The sequence below is a fragment of the Muscardinus avellanarius genome, assembly GCF_963383645.1.
Source record: "Muscardinus avellanarius genome assembly, chromosome: 16".
Lineage (NCBI taxonomy): Eukaryota > Metazoa > Chordata > Mammalia > Rodentia > Gliridae > Muscardinus > Muscardinus avellanarius.
The window spans coordinates 54,410,988-54,430,528 of record NC_137802.1 but is presented as its reverse complement, the minus strand read 5'-3'; the positions used below and the strand labels follow the sequence as shown (position 1 = coordinate 54,430,528).

Genomic DNA, 19,541 nt, shown 5'->3' with positions numbered 1-19,541 from the left:
TAAAATACTTCTCTTTTTTTTTTTTTTTTTGATAGCAGGGATTGAACCCAGGGGCATTTTAACTCTGGGTTACACACCCAGTCCTATTTGTGTGTGTGTGTGTGTGGTACTGGGGGTGGAACCCAGAGGCTTTTCTACCTTCAGGCTATACTCCCAGACCTATTTTATACTTTATTTGGAAACAGGGTCTCACTAAGTTGCTGAGAGCCTAAGTAGCTGAGGCTGGCTTCTAACCTGTGAGATCCCCCTGTCTCAGCCTCCCAAGCACTGGGATTACAAGCGTGCGCCACCATGCCCGGCTTATATTTTAATATGAAGCAGGGTCTCACTAAGTTGCAGAGGGCCTCACTAAGTAGCTGAGACTGGCTGCCAACCTGTGATCCTCCTGTCTCAGCCTCCCAAGCGCTGGGATTACAAGCATGTGCCACCACACCCAGCTCAGTCCTATTTTTTATTTTTATTTTTTTGTGGAACTTGGGATGGAGCCCAGAGGTATTTTACCTCTGAGCTATACCCCCAGCCCTATTTTTTATTTACTTTGAAACAGGGCCTAAGTAGCTGAGGCTGGCTGCGAACATGCAATCCTCGTCTCAGCCTCCCAAGTATTGAAATTACAAATGTGCATGTGCCACCACACCTGGTCCTATTTTTAATTTTGAAAAGGGTCTCCCTAAATTACTGAGGGCCTCACATATTGTTGAGGCTAGCCTCAAACCTGCAGTCCTCATGTCTTAGTCTCCCCAAGTATTGGCATCACAGACATGTGCCACCACACCCAGGTTTCCTATAAAATTTATTACATGTTGCTACAGGCTTAATATTTTCCACTGGGTGTGGTGGTGTACGCTTGTAATTCCCAGTACTTGGGAGGCTGAACCAGGAGAACCACAGGTTCGAAGCCAGCCTTGGCATATTAGCAAGGCTCTCAGCAACCTACTGAGATCAATTCCAAATAAGAAATAAAATTGGGCCGGGCGTGGTGATGCACACTTGTAATCCCAGCATTCGGGAGGCTGAGACCAGAGGATCACAGTTCCCAGACAGCCGCAGCTACTAAGTGAGGCCCTCTGAAACTCAGTGAGACCCAGTTTCAAAATAAAGAATAAAAAAATAGGGCAGAGGGTGTGGCTCGGAGGTCAAATGCCCCTGGGTTTCATCCCCAGACCTGCCAAAAAAAAAAAAAAAAAAAATTGGGCTAGGGGTGTAGCTTGGAATTAGGATGCCTGTGGGTTCAATCCCCAGTATTCTCCCCAAATTTGTTTTCCATAATAAAATGCTAGCTGGGGGTGGTGGCACATCCTTGTAATCCCAGCATTTGGGAGGCTAAGACAAGAGGATTGTGGTTAGCGGACAGCCTCAGCTATTACTTAGTGAGGCCCTTGGCAACTTAATGAGATCCTGTTTCAAAATAAAGAATAAAAAATAGGGCTGGGGGTGTAGCTTAGAGGTAGAATGCCCCTGGGTTCCATCCCCAGTACCACCCCCCCAAAACAAAAAACTAAAACCTGAAGAGATAAAAAACATCAAGAGTCAGATGTGGTAGCACACTCCTGTAATCCCAGTACTTTAGAGGCTGAGACAGGAGGATCGCAAGTTTGAAACCAGCCTCAGAAACTGTGAGACTCAGCAATCTCGCGGTACACTATTTCAAAAAAAAAAAAAAAAAAAAAAAAAAAGAGCTGGGGATAGAGTTTGGATGTAGAATGCCCTCAGTTCAATCCCCAACACTACCAAAAAATAAAAATTAAATAAAAAAACAAAAGATAAAAAAGTAACAAATATTGTAATCCCAGTACTTGGGAGGCTGAGACAGGAGGATCACAGGTTCACAGCCAGTCTCAGCTACTTAGTGAGACCCTGGGCACATGCCTATAATCCTAGTACTTGGGAGGGAGGAAGGGAGGCTGAGACAAGAGAATCACAAGTTTGAGGCCAGTAGGTAGTAACTTACTGAGATCTTGTTTTCCTGTTTCAAATAAAATACAAGTTGTGCATGGTGACGCACATTTGTAGTCCTAGTATTTGGGAGGCTGAAACAAAAGGATCACAGGTTCGAGAACAGACTTGGCAACTTATTGAGGCACTCCACCTAGTTTCCACATAAGAAATCAAATCAGTCTGGGGGTGTAGATCAAAGGTAGAAATACCTCAGATGGGCGTGGGGGTGCCACCTGTAATCCCAGCATTTGCGAGGCCAAGACAGGATTGTGGTTCCCAGACAGCCTCAGCTACTTTAGTGAGGCCCTCTACAACTCTGTGGACCGTTTCAAAATAAAGAATAAGTGGCCCTTATGGAAGCCGCAGCTGCTTCCACATAGCTGCTGTGGCCAAAAAGTAGCCCAAAGTAACATTTTTCCTAGACTGTCCCCATTCTGTTTGCTGTAACTGATCTACAACATTTCGGGAAAAGACAGTTCCTTTGTACCTGCCATTTCTTTTCTGTAGGGCTGAGGAATGAACCCAAGGCTGTGCCCTATGAAGATTCCGTGATTATTGAAGCAGAGTGAGGCCGGGAGTCATGACAGTGAGATGTAACAGCCGCAGGACCAGGTTGTTCTGAAGGTTCCTGGCAGTGATACTGAAGCGTCTAAGAAGACTAGCTTGTCCTGGCCCTTGGCTGTAGGCCAAGACCTATGTGACCAGTAAAGCTGTCCTCATCTGATTACTGGTTTGCAGTTAGGGAACACCAGGGGAAGGAAGAGGCAGGGAAGACCAGTTCCGCAAATGTGTAAACAGCTTTTTGCTAATGCTGCAACTATGTGGATAATAAACTTTGGGAGTGCTAAAAAAATTAAAAATAAAAAAATAAAAAATAAAAAAACAAAATAAAGAATAAAAATAGGACAGGATTTATAGCTCAGTGGCAGAATGCCTCTGGGTTCAATCCCCAGTACCAACGTAAAATAAAAAGGGCTGGGAGTGTTGTCAGTAGTAGAATGCCACTGAATTTGATCCCCAGCACACTGTCACCCACACACTCAAAAATTGACCCAGAATAGCCAATACAAAGACACAGCTCAGCCTACCACGGTGGCACACGCTTGTAATCCTAGCATTAGGGAGGAGACAGGAGGATCGCAGTTGGTGGACAGCCTCAGCTACTTAGCGAGGCCCTTTGCAACCCAATGAGACGCTGTTTTAAAAATAAAAAGACTAAAATATAGGCCTGGGGTGTACCTTAGAGGTAGAATGCCCCTGGGTTCCATCTGTGTACTGAAAAAAAAAAAAAAAGACACAGCTCTAACAAATTGCTGGATTTTAAAATGAGAGGTTTTAGCTGGGCATGGTAGCACATGCGTGTAATTCCAGTACAAGAGAGGCTAACGCAGGAGGATCACAGGTTCAAAGCCAACCTGAGCAACCTAGTAAGGTTTTCAGTAACTTAGTGAAATCCTGTTTCCAAATAAAAATAAAAAAAGGTTTGGGGGGCTAGCTGAGAGGGAGAAGGCCCCTGGGTTCCACCTCAAGTACCATAATAAATAGGTTCTGACATAATTTACTTATTTTTTATTAGTTGTTTCTTTTTGAGGAGCCTTACTGTATTACCCAGGCTGGTTTCAAACTCCTGGGGGCTCTAATGATCCTCCTGCCTCATCCTCATGAGTAGCTGGGGCTCCAGCTACTTGCCACCATGACTAGCTTTAAACATTACCTTTGGTACTGGGGATTGAAACAGGTGTTCTACCTGAGCTACACCCCCAGCCCTATTTTATTACCTTGAAACAGGGTCTCACTAGGTTGCTGAGTCTTGTTCAGCCAGACTGAGGCTGACCTTGAACTTGCAAACCTGACTCAGCCTTCTAGCCTTAAATTTTTTTTTTTTTTTTTTTTGCAGTACTGAAGATTGATTTTGGAGGCATTCTACCTCCAAGCTATACCCTCAGCCCTATTTTTTATTCTTCTTTTTTTTTTTCTTTTTCTTTTTTTTTGTGGGTCTGGGGATGGAATCCAGGGGCATTTGATCTCTGAGCTACACCCCCGCCCTATTTTTTATTCTTTTCAATTTGAAACTGGGTCTCACTAAGTTGCAAAGGGCCTCACTAAGTAGCTGAGGCTGTCCGCGAACCACAATCCTCGGATCTCAGACTTCCAAGTACTGGGATTACAAGGGGGCGCCACCACACAAGGCTGGCTTAAATGTTGTTTTAAAAAATCTGCTGGGTTGGGGGATGGCTCTGTGTAAAGTGCCTGTCTAGTCAGTGCAAGCCCATGGGTTAGGTCCCCAGCATCACAAATACACAGAGGAGTTTCTTGATTCACAGCTTTGTAGGAGGCATGCAGCCAGGTCAGCACTAGAACTGTTTCCAACCAGTATGACGATGATGTCACTGTTTGGAGCCCTCAGGGCAGGATTCATCAAATTGAATATGCAATGGAAGCTGTTAAGCAAAATTTGGCCAGTCACCTGAAATTAAAAACCCTTGCAGTGGGGCTAGAGACCCAGTTCAGGGTAGAAAACTTGGCAAGCATGTTTAAGGCCCTGGGTTTGATTCCCAGCACTTCAAAAAACAAAATCCCATGCAGTGTGGTTATACTGAAGAGGGCATTTTCAGAGTTCCCAGCTGGCTCACTAGTAGAAAATTCTTCATGTTGACAACCACATTGGTATCTCAACTGTGGGGCTTATTGCAGATCCTAGACTTATGTAATTTTATGAATCAGGAGTGCTTGGATTCCAGATTTGTATTTGACAGACCACTTCCTCTGTCTTGTCTTGTATCTTTAATTGGAAGCAAGACCCAGATATCACCATAACAGTATGGACAGAGACCATATGGTGTCGGGAGGCTTATTGCTGGGTATGATGATATGGGCTCTCATATTTTCAAAACCTGTCCATCTGCTAACTATTTTGACTGGAGAGCTATGTCCACTGGAATCTGTTCTCAATCAGCTCATACTTACTTTAGCAAGACATATGTATGAATTTATGGGATGCAATTTAAATAAACTGGTTAATCACAATCTCCAGGTCTTGAAAGAGTTACTTCTTGCAGAGCAGGACCTAATCACAAAGAAAACTTCATTGGAGCTGGTGGTAAAGACTTGGATTTTATAATCTCTGATGATGTGGTGTCTCGAGTGTTAAGAGGACCACAGAGAAAGGTACAACCTGAAGCCAGGCTTGTAATCCCAGTACTTGGGAGGATGAGACAGGAGGGTCACAGGTTCACAGCCAGCCTCAGCTACTTAGTGAGGCCCTCCACAACTTAGTGAGACCCTATTTCAAAATAAAGAATAAAAAACAGAGCCAGGCGTGGTGGTGCACGCTTGTGATCCCAGCATTTGGGAGGCTGAGGCAGGAGGATCTTGGTTCGTGGACAGCCTCAGCTACTTAGGCCCTTTGCAACTCAGTGAGACCCTGTTTCAAAGAATAAAAAATAGGGCTGGAGGTGTAGCTCTGAGGTAGAACGCCCCTGGGTTCTATCCCCAGTACCGCAAAAAAAAAAAAAAAAAAAAATACAACCTACACAACTTGCAGAAAAGGCAGATGAACCAATGAGACATTAAGTGATAAACCAGCGTGTCTGTGTATTATCAAATATGTAAGCGTACAAGAACACATACTGAAGACAATAATCTATACTTGGAATCACAATATGTAGTGGTAAATGGCATGTTTTAAGAATTAGTTGAAAACTGGGCATGGTGGCGCATGCTTGTAATCCCAGTATTTGGGAGGCTGAGAAAGGAGGACAGCCGGTTTGAAGCCAGCCTCAACAACTTAGCGAAGCCCTCGGCAACTTAGCGAGACCCTGTGTCCAAAAAAGAAAGAAAATCAGCCTGAGGGTTTAGTTCAGAGGTAAAATACCCCTGGGTTCAATCCCCAGTGCCACAAACAAAATTAAATTAGTTGAAACCAGGCATGGTGGTGTGTGCCTGTAATTCCAGTACTTGAGAGACTGATGCAGGAGGATCTCAGGTTCCAGGCCAGCCTCAGAAATTTAGCAAGACACAGTTTAAAAATAAATAAATAAACAAACAAACAAACATGGTGACAAACACCTGTAATCCTAGTGCCTGAGAGGCTGAGTCAGGATATCAGATTCAAGGCCAGTAGTCTCAGCAATTTAGTGAGGCCCTCAGCAACTTGGTGAGACCTTGTTTTAAAATAAAAAAATAAAATAGGGCTATGATATAACCTAGAGGTAGAATGCTCTTGGGTTCAATTCCTAGTATCGAAAGACAGAAAAAGAAAAAAAGAAAATACGAGCTGGGAATGTAGCTCAGAATTAGAATTTCCCCCAAATAAAGACGGATTTGAAAGCTGGGCATAGTGGTGTACAAGTAATCCCAGTACTTGGGAGGCTAAGACAGGATTGCAGGTTTGAAGACAATCTCAGTAGTGCAACTCTCATTAACCTAAGAAGATCTTGTTTCAAAATAAAGAATAAAAAAAAATTTAAATAGGGCTGGGGTGTATCTCAGAGGTAGAATTCCCCTGGGATCCTTAACTAGTACAGTACCACACACACACAAAAAAAAAAAAAAAGAAAAGAAAAGAATTTGAGTTTATTCTAAGCAACTTCACTGAAACCATATAAATGGTAAATTTCCCTTTGAAAGGGTCTATGCAGTCATTTTCTAGAAAATACAGGTGATCTGGGCACGGTGGCATATGCTTGTAGCATTTGGGAGGCTGAGGCAGGAGTATCATGGTTCAAGGACAGCCTCAGCTACTTCGTGAGGCCCTCTGCAACTCAGTGAGACCCTGTTTCAAAATAAAGAATAAAGCCCAGGCATGGTGGAGCACGCTTGTAATTCCCCACACTTGGGAGGCGGAGACAGGAGGATCGTGCAGGTTCGAAGCCAGCCTTGCTGGCTTAAAAGACCCTGTTTCCAAATAAAATATAAAAAAAAAATAGGTCTCTTGCCGGGCATGGTGGCGCATGCTTGTAATCCCTTCGCTTGGGAGGCTGAGACAGGAGATTTCCAGGTTTGAAGCCAGCCTCAGCTACTTAGTGAGGCTCTCAGCAACTTAGTGAGACCCTGTTTCCAAATAAAATACAAAATAAGTCTGGGAGTGTAGCCTAAAGGTAGAAAGCCTCTGGGTTCCATCCCCAGCACCCCCCCACACACAAAAAAAAGTCTGAGAGTGTAGCCCGGAGGTAGAAGGGTTCCATCCCCAGTAACACACACAAAAAAAAAAAACCCCCATAGGGCTGGAGGTGTAGCTTGGAATGCCCCTGGGTTCCATTCCCAGTAATAATAATAAAAAAAAAAAGTATAGGTAATGCTTACCTGGTACTGAGGATTGAACCAGGAGCCACAAGCATGCTAGGCAAGTGGTTTTACTACTGAGTTACATCCCCATCCATTCCCCCACTTTTTTTTTAAGCAGGTCTAAGGATGGAACCCAAGGGCATTCAACCTCAGAGCTACACCCTCTTCCCTGTTTTTTTTATTCTTTATTTTGAAACAGGGTTTCACTGAGTTGTAAAGGGCCTCACTAAGTAGCTAAGGCTGTCTGCAAACAGATCTTCCAGTCTCAGCCTACCAAATACTAAGATTACAAACGTGGTTCACCATGCCTGGCTTTCCCCACACTTTTTTTTTTTTTTGGTGGTACTGGGATTCCTGGAAACCCTTCTACCTCTGGGCTACACTCCCAGACCTATTTTATACTTTCTTAAATTTGGAAACAGGGTCTCTTAAGCCAGCACAGCTGGCTTCAAACCTGCGCGATCCTCCTGTCTCCGCCTCCCAAGCGTGGGGATCACAAGCGTGTGCCACCACACCTGGCTCCCCACACTTTTTGATACTTGGGTTTGAACTCAGGAGGCCAGACCCTGAGTTCATCTTATGTTAAATATATATGTCATAATATATGTATATCACATGTATACATGTGTGTGTGTATGTGTGTGTGTGTGTGTGTGTGTGTGTGTGTGTGTGTATTGTACTGGGGATTGAACCCAGGGACATTCTATCTCTGAGCTACATCTCCAGCCCTTTTTACTTTTCTGTGTGTGATACTAGGGATTAAACCCAGGGATATTCTATCTCTGAGCTACACCCTCAGTTCCCTTTTTCATTCTTTATTCTGAAGCAGGATCTCACTGAGTTGTGGAGGGCCTAAACTGCTGAGGCTGACAGGAACCTGCGATCCTCCAGTCTTAGCCTCTCAAAGAGTGCGCATCACCACACCCAGCTATTTTGTTTTGAAAGAGAATCTCAGGAGGGTACTGAGATTGCAGGCTTTTATTTTGAAACAGGGCCTTGCTAAATGGCTGAAGCTGGCCTTAAACCTGTGATCCTCCAAGTCTCAGCCTCCCAAGTTCTAAGGTTATAGGCATGCATCACCATGCCTGGCTCCAAAAGGCATCTAGAAGTAAAACTAGGTGATGTTAAAAGAAACAGGAGGGACAGAAGGGACATGATAATGAGCCCAAAGAGTTATCTATTGTGTATCCATGTTTAAGTTTATTGATAAAATAACCATGCATGTGGTTTTAATAAGTACTCCACCCTGACTCCCCGTGTCTGTAAATCTCGTTCATACCTCTTGATTTTTCCTGTAAATACCTCAATGACCTCAGACATCACACTCACACTCAGGAATTAGAAAACTCCAATAGGTTGAAAATCCCTCGGCCTTCCCAGAGTCCCTGAGGCCACTGCGACCTCGCACCCTCACTTTGACCTGCGACCCACCTGGGTCCGGGGCCCGGAGCATCCTCTCAGCCGTGGAACGCTCCAGCTCCAGGTGACGCCGCCTGAGGAAGGACAGAAAAGCAGCTCAAGCCCCAGCCTTAGACCCGCCGCCCGCCGCTCCGCACAGCGCGCAGGCGGCTCCCTGACCCCAAGCTCTCGCCCGCTCGGACCCGCCATCGCGGCATGCAGCTCAAAGGCTCTCGGAGCCCCTCCGTGCATGCCATCGCGGCATGCAGCTCAAAGGCCGCGGCTCTCGGAGCCCCCTGCGCCCACCCGCGGGTCCCACCACACGTCCTCCGCCCGCCCGCACCTCGCTCCGGCCCCCAGGCCCCGCCGCGATCTCCGGACCCCGCTCTCCCTTCCCGGCCTCCGTAGCCTCCCCGGCTCGCTCAGCAGGCCCCGGCTCCTTCCCGGCCTCCGGCCTCGAGGCCTCCGCGGGCTCCAGGACCGCCAGTCTCTAAGTCCCTCCCGATGCAAAGTAACTACGCGAGGGCCCTCCAGGCGCCTTCGGCCGCGGCTTCGGTTTAAATTTCCTCCTGACTCCGCCCCCAAGACAACTGATAGGCGGGCCGGCCCTACGGTGTCCCTGTAAGAACACATTAGTGCAGCCTTTTCACTCTCGCCTTCTCGTGGCTTTCTGCTCCTCCTTCTCTAGGCAGTTTCCCCCCCCCCCCCCCCCCCCCCGGTACTGGGGATGGAACCCAGGGGCATTCTACCTCCAAGATACACCCCCCGACCTATTTTTTATTCTTTATTTTGAAACAGGGTCTTCAAAAAGTCTTATTTATAAAGCATTTTCAGTTTTCATAACGGTTTCACATACACAGAATTTCATCGTTGTTTCCATACTTTTTCCCACTTATCTAACAGAAAAACTTCTCAAAAGAGGTGTCTCAGCTGGGCATGATGCACAGGTCTGTAATCTCAATAATTGGAAGGCTAAAACAAGAGAATCACAAGTTCAAATCAAGCCACAGCATGTTAGTGAGGCCCTCAGCAACTTACTGAGACCCGGCTTTAAAATAAAAATGGCTGAGGATGTAGTTCAGATGTAGAATGCCCCCTAGGTTCAATCTCCAGTACCAGAAAACAAAATAAAATAGGGCTGGAGGTGTAGCTTAAAGGTAGAATGCCCCTGGGTTCAATTCCTGTAAAACACACACACACACACACACACACACACACACACACACACACACCACACCACACATACACGCGGTGTCTCTTTCTCATTTTCCATCTGTGTGTGTCACTCCTCAATACCACAGTTGGTTTTTTTGTTTTTGTTTTTGTTTTTTTATTCTGGGGATGGAACTCAGGGGCATTTTACCTCTGAGCCACATCCCCTGCCCTATTTTTTATTCTTTATTTTGAAACAGGGTCTCACTAAGTTGCGAAGGGCCTAAGTAGCTGAGGCTGTCTGCAAACCGCAATCCTCCAGTTTCAGCCTCCCGAATGCTGCGATTACAAGCATGCGCCACCACACCCGGCTAATACCACAGTTGTTAAACTCAAGAGCATTCTACGCACAAGCGACACTCCTAGACCTTTTAATTATTTATTTATTTATTTTGCGGTACCAGGGATGTAACCCAGAGGGGTTGTACCTCTGAGCTACACCTCCAGCCCCCCCCTTTTTTTTTAGTTTTTGAAACAGGGACTCACTGAGTTGCTGAGGTTGTAGGGGGAACTGAGATCGTCCAGTCTCCTCCTCCCGATTGCTGGGATTACAAACGTGCACCACCATGCCCGGCCTAGACCTTTTAATTTTGAAACAGTCTCACGAAACTGATAAAACTGAAGCCCAGTGTGGTGGCGCACGCTTATAATCCCAGCATTTGGGAGGCTGAGACAGGAGGATCACGGTTGGTGGGCAGCCTCAGCTACTTAGTGAGGCCCTTTGCAAATCAGTGAGACCCTGTTTCAAAATAAAGAAAAAATAGGGGTGGGGGTGCAGCTCAGAGGTAGAATGTCCCTAGGCGTAATCCCCAGTACACACACAAACATAATCTTTGAAGGAATAAAGCTGAGCAATAAAGCCCTTTCCTAGCATACACAAGGCCCTGGGTTTAATTCTCACTACTGAAAAAGAAAAAACAAGCCAGGCATGGTGACTCATATCTAAAATCCCAGAACTCAAGAAACTGAGACAGGAGGAATCCAAATTCTAGTACAGTGTCAGCAACTTAGCAAGAGTCTTAGCTACTTATTTTATTTATTTTTATTCATTTATATTGATTGATTGATTGTGGTACTGGGGATAGAGCCCAAGGGGAATTCTACCCCTGAGCTCCACCCCCAGCCCCTATTTTTTATCCTTTCTTTGTTGTTTTGTTTTGTTTTGTGATACTGGGGGTGGAGCACAGGGGCATTCTACTTCTGAGCTACACCCCTAGCCCTATTTTTTATTCTTTATTTTGAAACAGGGTCTCATTAAGTTGTGGTGGGCCTCACTAAGTAGCTGAGGCTGTCCGCAAACCAGTAATCTTCCTGTTTTAGCCTCCCAAGTACTGGGATTACAAGCATGCACCACCACACCTGGATTGACACTCAAGTATTTAATGAGACCTGTTTCCAAATAAAAAGGGCTGAAAGTAGCAGGGCGTGGTGGTGCACAATTTAATCCAAGTACTTAGGAGGCTGAGACAGGAGGATCTCAGGTTCACAGCCAGCCTCAGCTACTTAATGAAGTTCTGTTTCAAAATAAAGAATAAGGGCCAGGCATGGTGGCGCACACTTGTAATCCCAGTATTTGGGAGGCTGAGACTGGAGGATCAGGGTTTGCAGACAGCCTCAGCTACTTAATGAGGCGCTTTGCAACTCAGTGAGACCTTGTTTCCAAACAAAGAATAAAGCCGGGCGTTGTAATCCCAGGGTTTGGGAGGCAGAGGCGGAGACAGGCGGATCGCACAGGTTGGAAGCCAGCCTCAGCTACTAGTGAGGCTCTCAGCAATTTAGTGAGACCCTGTTTCCAAATAAAATATAAAATAGGTCTGGGAGTGTAGCCCGGAAGTAGAAGGGCTTCTAGGAACCCCAGTACCACCAAAAAAATAAATAAATAAATAAATAAATAAATAGGGCTGGAGGTGTAGCTCAGAGGTAGAATCCCCCTGGGTTCCACCCCCAGTATTTTAAGAAAAAAACAAAACAAAATAAAATAAAGAATAAAAAAATAGGGCTGGGGGTGTAGCTCGGAAGTTGAATGCCCCTAGATTCAACCCCTACGTACACACACACACACACACACACACACACACACACTAATTATGGTAGAGTCACACAGTGAAATGCCCAGGAGCTACAAAGAGTAGAAACATTAGCTCTGCACAGTAGTGCACACCTGTGATCCCAGTAGTAAGGACACTGAGACAGGAGGATCGCAAATTCAAGGCCAGACTCAGCAACTTAGCAAAACCCTGTTTTCCAATACAAAATCAAAAGGAGCAAGGTTTGGTGGTGCATGCCTGTGATCTCAGTACTTGGGAGGATCACGGGTTTGAGGACAGCCTCAGCGAAAAAGCAAAACTCTCAGCAACCTAGTGAGACATTTGGAAATCTTTTGATCTTTAAGTGACTTTGTTTCTAATAATAGTATGTGTCCTGTCTTTAAAAACAAAACTCTTGAGCCAGGCATGGTGGTGCATGCTTGTAATCCTATACTTGGGAGGCTGAGATGTCAGGAGCCTTCTTAGATGACAGGCTGAGGTATCCATCTGGGACCTGCTTGACTAGGTACACAGTACCCAGTTAAGTGGAAATCGTGTGCTCACAGACAAGCTTCCACGTCTGGTGGGGCCATAGCAGTGTGGATTTGGATGTGATCCCAGAAATGTTTACCCCTTCCTTCCCTAAGACTCTCCCAGGACTGCCTTGTTGCCCCTCCCTTTAGTTAGCCCAGTGTGCCTCTCCCTAAGCTCAACTGTGACCTCTTTGCTGGTTAATCACTTTTAGAAATGCTTTAAGCTTTGTCTTTAAAAACAAAACTCTTGAACCAGGCATAGTGGTGCACACTTGTAATCCCAGCACTTGGGAGGCTGAGAGAGGAGGATCATGCAGGTTCGAAGGCAGCCTCAGCTACTGAGTGAGGCCTTTGCAACTCAGTGAGACTCAGTGAGATTCTGTTTCAAAATAAAGAATAAAAAATAGGGCTGGGGGTGTCGCTCGAAGGTAGAATGCCCCCGGGTTGTTCCACCCCTGGCATCCATCCATCTCTCTCTCTCTCTCTCTCTCTCTCTCTCTCTCTCTCTCTCTCTCTCTCTCTCACACACACACACACACACACACACACACACACACGACTTTGTTTAAATCCTAAATTAAAAAGGGTGCTGGTTGAAGGAGAGGCAGAAGATCCATTCTTCCCAGCTGTCTTGTATCTCTAATAGTAATTTTGACTGCAAGTCATTCATGTGAGAGTACTTCTAATCTCATTGCAGCATCTGAGACATGTGTCCCAAATACGGAGACAGGAGGAAGGCATGTTTGAAGCCAGCCTCAGCAAATTAGTGACATCTTCTGAAATTTAGTAAGATCATGTTTCCAAGTACAAAAATTGAACTGGGGATATAGTTTGGAGGTAGAATTCCCCTGAGTTCAATCCCCATTAACACACACACACACAAAAAAAAAATAAATAAATAAAAATAAATAAATAAATAAATAAAAATAAAAAATAAATAAATAAATAAATAAATAAAGCAGAGCAGATTACATTTGTAATCCCAGTACTTGGGAGGATGAGACTGGAGGATCATAAGTTTGAGGACAGCCTCAGTAAATAGCAAGACTCTCATCTACCTAGAGAGACTCTTTCAAAATAAAAATAAAATAGGGCTGAGGGTGTAGCTTGGGGGCAGAATGCCCCTGGGTTCTATGAAACCTTCGAAGGCACTGTAATCAGGAGCCAGGGGAGCGCACCGCCTTCTCAGGCCTGATGGGGTGGCCACATCAGTGCCGTAGACTTCTTCACAGCCTGTTTGATCTGGTCCTTGTGGCCATGACATTCCCACGTTTTCTACCTTACTGGCTGACTCAGTGGCCCGGGGGAAGCTGAGAATGGTGTTGTGGTCCAGCCTGGGTCTCCTGGGTGATCTTCTGAGGATAGCCGGCTGCCTCGGGAGCTGCAGTGTCTTAGTCCCCTCGGAGGTGGCAGATCTTTGTGGCTGTGCGTGGTTTTCTTTCCCTCCCTCCCTCCTTCCCCCGTCTTTCTTTTTTTTTTACTTTCCTTCTTCCTTCCTTCCTTCCTTCCTTTTTGTGCTACGGGGGATTGAATCTAAGGATGTTCTCTCTCTGAGTTGCATTCCCAGCTCTATTTAATTTTTTTAATAGTTATTTATTTATTTATTTATTTATTTATTTATTTTTGGTGGTACTGGGGTTTCTGGAAGCCCTTCTACTTTCAGCCTACACTCCCAGATCTATTTTATACTTTTTATTTGGAAACAGGGTCTCTTAAACCAGCGTGGCTGGCTTCAAACCTGCATGATCCTCCTGTCTCTGCCTCCCAAGCGTGGGGATTACAAGCGTGCACCACCACGCCCGGCTTTAATTTTTTATTTTGAAACAGAGACTTGCTAAATTGCTGAGGCTAGCCTCAAACCTGTGATCCTCCTGTCTCAACCTCTCATGTACTGAGATTACAATTATGTGCTACCAGCTTTTAGCACTCCTTGCTTGACCCTCGAAACCTTTGTTTTAGCTTTGGGAGAGGCAGGAGTTTCCTTATGATTTTTGTTACCGTCTTTGTGTGTGTGTGTGTGTGTGGTATTTGGGATGGAACCCAGGAGCTTTCTACCTCTGGGCTATACTCCAAGACCTATTTTATATTTTATTTGGAAACAGGGTCTTACTGTGTTGCTGAGAGCCTCACTAAGCAGCTGAGGCTGTCTGTGAACCAGCACGATCCTCCTGTCTCAGCCTCCCAAGTGCTGGGATTACTAGCGTGCGCCACCAGACCCGCCTCGGTTTTTGGCACCATCTAGATGATTGTCACATAATTTTTACTAAAGATTTTTGTATCACAAGTAAACAAATATTTGTCATATATATTTGTCCTGTTTATATTTAGATATTATAAATAAATATTATAAATAAATATTTGATATTATAAATAATATATATATATATATATATATATATATATATATATATATATATATATATATATACTGGCCTAATATACTTTCTTGTTAAGTGCTAAGAATTGAACCTGTGGCCTTCCACATGCCAGTCAAGCACTCTACTATTCAACTACACTCCCAGCACCTCCCCACCAAAGAATTTTTTTTTTCTGAGATAGGGTCTTCCTAAGTGCCCAAGATGGCTTCAAACTTGTGATCCAGCTCCCTCAACCTCCCAAATAGTCGGGATTACAGACCTGAGCCACCATGTCTGGCCTAGCCACCCTTTTTATAATCCCCTCCTTTTTTGTAGATTTTATGATGAACATACTAATTTGGCACTGCAGTTCATATAAATAGCTCCTAAGTAACTACGTATTCATACATTAGGGGATGTGCTAAAAATAAAAATGTCTTTACTGCTAAAAATATGTGGCAAAAATATATTCGATGCTCACTGGGCTAGAGAACTTTGCCATGGCTGGGCAATGGTACATACACAAGAATGTAAACGAAAGCACTGTTCAGACAGCTGGGAAACAGCCTAAATGTTTATCAACAGAAGAATGGATCAGCGAGGGTATATTTCAGTGGTACAGTAGATGCTTAGCTTGTGCATCGCCCTGCATACAATCCCCAACACCACCAAAAAGAAAAAGAAAAGAAGCCGGGCCTGGTGATGCATACTTGTAATCCCAGTACTTGGGAGGCATTGCAGGTTTGGGGCCAGCCTCAGCAATTTAGTGCAGTCCTCTGCAATGTAGTGAAGCCCTCTTTCAAAATAAAATAGAGCTGGTGGTGTAGCTCAGAGGTAGAATGCCCCTGGGTTCCATCCCCAGGAACACAAAAACAATGACTAGGATATAGTCAAGCAACCAAATACTAAACAGTGGTTTAAGTGCATGGATAAGAGCTACATGTATCAATATAGGTTAATATATATATATATATATATATATATATATATATGTATATTTTGTGTGTGTGTGTGTGTGTGTGTGTGTGTGTGATACTGGGGGTGGAACCCAGGGGTTTTTCTACCTCCGGGCTATACTCCCAGACCTATTTTATACTTTATTTGGAAACAGGGTCTCAGTAAGTTGCTGAGAGCCTTACTAAGTAGCTGAGGCTGGCTTCGAACCTGTGCGATCCTCCTGTCTCAGCCTCCCAAGCACTGGGATTACAAGTGTGCGCCACCACGCCCGGCTAGGTAAATACTTTAATACTCCATACTCCAAAGTAAAGAAAAAATAATGCTGAATGAAAAGTATAACATGTAAGACACTGATATTTTGTCTATGGATACACACATATGTTGTGATATGTACCATGTTTAAAAACATTCAGGGGAACATAAACGTCAAATTCAGGAGTATTGGGGAAGGGCTTCAAATCTGTGCTCTTTATCCATTTTGGGTGCTGGGGAGTGAACCCAGGGCCTTGCACATCCTAAGTACATGCTCTACTACTGAGTTATATTCCCAGGCCCTCAAAAATTTTTTATTTAGCTGGTCATGGTGGTACACACTTGTAATCCCAGCATCCAGAGGCTGAGATAGGAGGATTAGTTCACAGACAGCCTCAACTACTTAGTAGGTCCTTTGCAGCTCAGTGAGACCCTGTTTCAAAATAAAGAATAACAAAATAGGGCTGGGGGTGTAGCTCAGAATGCCCCTGGGTTCCATCCCAGTACTGAAAAAAACAAATCAGGCTGGGGGTGTAGCTCAGAAGTAGAATGCCCCTGGGTTCCATCCCCAGTACTGCAGAAAAAAAAAATCGACTGACTATACCACACAAGTAAGAGCACTGACTGCAGCCAGGCGTGACAGCACACGGTAATCCCAGCATTTGGAAGGCTGAGACAGGAGAATTGTGGTTCCGGGCCAGCCTCAGCTACTTAGTGAGGCCCTTTACAACAGTGAGATCCTGTTTAAAAAATAAAGAATAAGCTGGGCATGGTGGTGCACGCTTGTAATCCCCGTGCTTGGGAAGCTGAGACAGGAGGATCACACGGGTTCGAAGGCGGCCTCAGCTACTTAGTGAGTGAGGCTCTCAGCAACGTAGTGAGACCCTATTTCCAAATAAAAATATAAAATAGGTCTGGGAGTATAGCCTGGAGGTAGAAAGCCTCTGGGTTCCACCCCCAGTACCACACACACACACACACACACACACACACACACACACACAAAAAAAAAAAAAGAAATCTAATGAGACTCTGTTTCAAAAATAAAGAATAAAATAGGGCTGGGGGTGTAGCTCAGAGGTAGAATGCCCTTGGGTCCAATCCCCAGTACTGGAAAAATAAATAAATAAAAGAGAAAAAGAAAAGATAAACTTGAAGAAATGACAAGTAGATCAAAACAGTTCTCCTCAGTGACATTCTATAGTCCCATGCGCCTTCCACAGATCCTATGAACAGGCAAGGCGCAAGCACGTGTGTTTATGTATTCTCCTACTCCATCTTCCATTTATTTATTTACTTATTTATTTTTACAGAACTGGGTGATAAGTAAAAAGGCATGCATCTCGCGAGAGGAGGGTTTACTCGCGGGAACGCCCAATTCTCGCGGGGGTTTCAGCCCCTCCCTTGCCCTGCAGAGGTCATGTGACACAAAGTCACATGAGTGCAGGACCCAACTTAACATTCCGGCCTTTTGATGGTAGGGATAATGGATGACGATTGGACCCTCTAGCTTCTTCCTGCTGTCAAGGGGCGTCGTCAGGGGCCCCAGGCCGGGAGGAGTCGGGAGTTCAGTCCCCCAGAAGGGGGTGCAGGTGGGTGCATAGCTGCAGTGCGAATTGGAGGTTACCCTGGACAGCTTAGTGATGTGCGCTTGAGGAGGCTTGAACAGGCAAGGGCTATTAAAGAAAAAAACAAATCATGAGATTGAGCAGGCGACCAAAAAGGAGACTGGCTTACTCAGTACCTGGAGAGCTACCCTGAGCTGGCAAAGAGGATGGAGGTTGAGGGATCCAGGAGCCATCAGTCTTCAGCCAGGCTGAGTAGGGCCAGCGGCGGGGCCTGGTCTGGAAAGGTGCTCCCCCTGTGTTGAGGCACCTGGGGCCCACCCTTTTCCAAGGGCACTGTTCCAGTGGCCCTCCTGGCCACACACGGAGCAGTCTGATTGGTGGGCGTGGCTTTGCCCCACTTGAGGCAGGTTCCTGGAGGTAGTTGTTGTTGCAGTCCTCCACACCTAGGTGGCGCTCCAGAGGGCTGAGCCGCCACCGCCAGCTGAAGGGCAGCTACCAGGGATCTGCTTTTTGGCAAAGTCGGAGTGTACACTCCATTTCCGCCTGTTTCTCTCTGGAATTAAAGCTTAGATGCCATGTTAAGGTTCTGTCAGCTGTGACGGACCTATACTCACAAAGAGCGCGTCCTGGGGCTGGTGTCCAGCAAGAATGGCAACGCAGACTCCCCACGGGCAGAGGGTGTCGCCCCAGCCCCGGCGTTTCCCACAGCACCTAGGGCGCGCCCGAGCGGGCCGCCCAGCAAAATTGCAGTCTGGCACGGGCCAAGATGGTGACTGTGACATCACCAGGCAGTGACTACGCGCCATCACAAAATGGCAGCTGGCGGGAAAATAAATGGAAGCTGATGGGGGAGAGCATTTGGAGGGATACCAGACCGCTTATAAAAGTTCCTAACTATTCCTGGGCCACCGCAACCTATTTCCCAACTCGTATCAAGGCAGACAGGCTCTCAGGGCATCTGCTAGTATAAAGGTTCGACTCCCCATAATTGGTTTGCGGGCGGAAACGAAGAACAGGAAATGGGCGTCCCCGATTTCCCTGCTCAATCGTTCGGAAACAGAGGTTAAGAGATAGGGAAGAACGTCTTCATTCCTTCTCAAAACCGGAGGATGACCTGGTCATCCGCAGGGTGGTCCCAGTGGACCGGGGGACAATGGGTCACCAAGCGCTTGGATTTTTGGGTCCCAGTGGACCGGAAGACCCAAGTCCGGAACCCGCTAACCAAGGGAAGGAGGCAGTTTACCGGAGTGAAGTGTTGCCAGCCAGTGCTGGCTGCGACAGAAGCGCTGAGAAGCTGCTGGGAGCGTGGTGGAGCTGGGGCGCGTGGATGCCGGTGGCTGGTGTGGACGGCACTGGCGGCTGGCGCAGGCAGGATCAGTGGGGGTGCGCAGGCGGCATGGCTTGCCGGGCCCGCGGCGTGGAGACAAAATGGCTTCTAGGCACGTGGCAGTCACTGAGGCTGGGCCCCGAGGAGCACCGCCAGTGAGCCTGGCTTGGGCGGGTGAAACGGAGCAGCAGCAGCAAGTAGAGCTACGCCTGGCGCGGGTGACTGTGGCGGACACCGAAGCCGGCTGTGCGCCGCCCAATGAGCCTGGCTCGGGGCGGGCGGGGCAAACCGGCCAGAGGTCCTGGCGGTGACTGGAGAACCAAGCTGGAATGGTGCTTTAGGAGGTCCAAGCGGCAGGCAGAGGTCCTGGCCCGCGCAGGCGGTTGGCAGGCAGAGCAAGTGCCAAGCTGCCTGGCTCGGGCCGGAAAGATGGCCGCCGACTCCTAGGATTGGTTAGGAGTGGAAAGTGGGAGGGATTAAAGATTGTGAGGCCTCCAGTGAGGCCATGAGGTGGGAGGGGTTAAAGATGGCGAGGCCTCCAGTGAGGCCATGAGGTGGGAGGGGTTAAGGATGGAGAGGCCTCCAGTGAGGCCATGAGGTGGGAGGGGTTAAGGATGGCGAGGCCTCCAGTGAGGCCATGAGGTGGGAGGGGTTAAGGATGGCGAGGCCTCCAGTGAGACCATGAG

The 19,541-nt window shown here is 46.5% G+C and overlaps 1 protein-coding gene and 1 pseudogene across 2 annotated transcripts in view; one reads left to right on the top strand and one right to left on the bottom strand.

The window, feature by feature from the left end:
* DBF4B (DBF4B-CDC7 kinase regulatory subunit) overlaps positions 1–728 on the bottom strand; it is a gene marked incomplete at both ends in the record, with an annotated part of 38,695 nt that extends 37,967 nt beyond the window's left edge. The window contains one exon of the mRNA XM_080714090.1: positions 716–728. Within this exon, the coding sequence (XP_080570216.1) occupies positions 716–728 (13 nt within the window). The remainder of the gene's footprint in view (positions 1–715) is intronic.
* Positions 729–4,169: 3,441 nt separating this feature from the next.
* Positions 4,170–5,059, top strand: LOC308275733 (proteasome subunit alpha type-1-like; annotated as a pseudogene). The gene is made up of 3 exons: positions 4,170–4,184; positions 4,313–4,450; positions 4,578–5,059. The product of its transcript is annotated as a proteasome subunit alpha type-1-like (transcript).
* Positions 5,060–19,541: the final 14,482 nt, after the last annotated feature.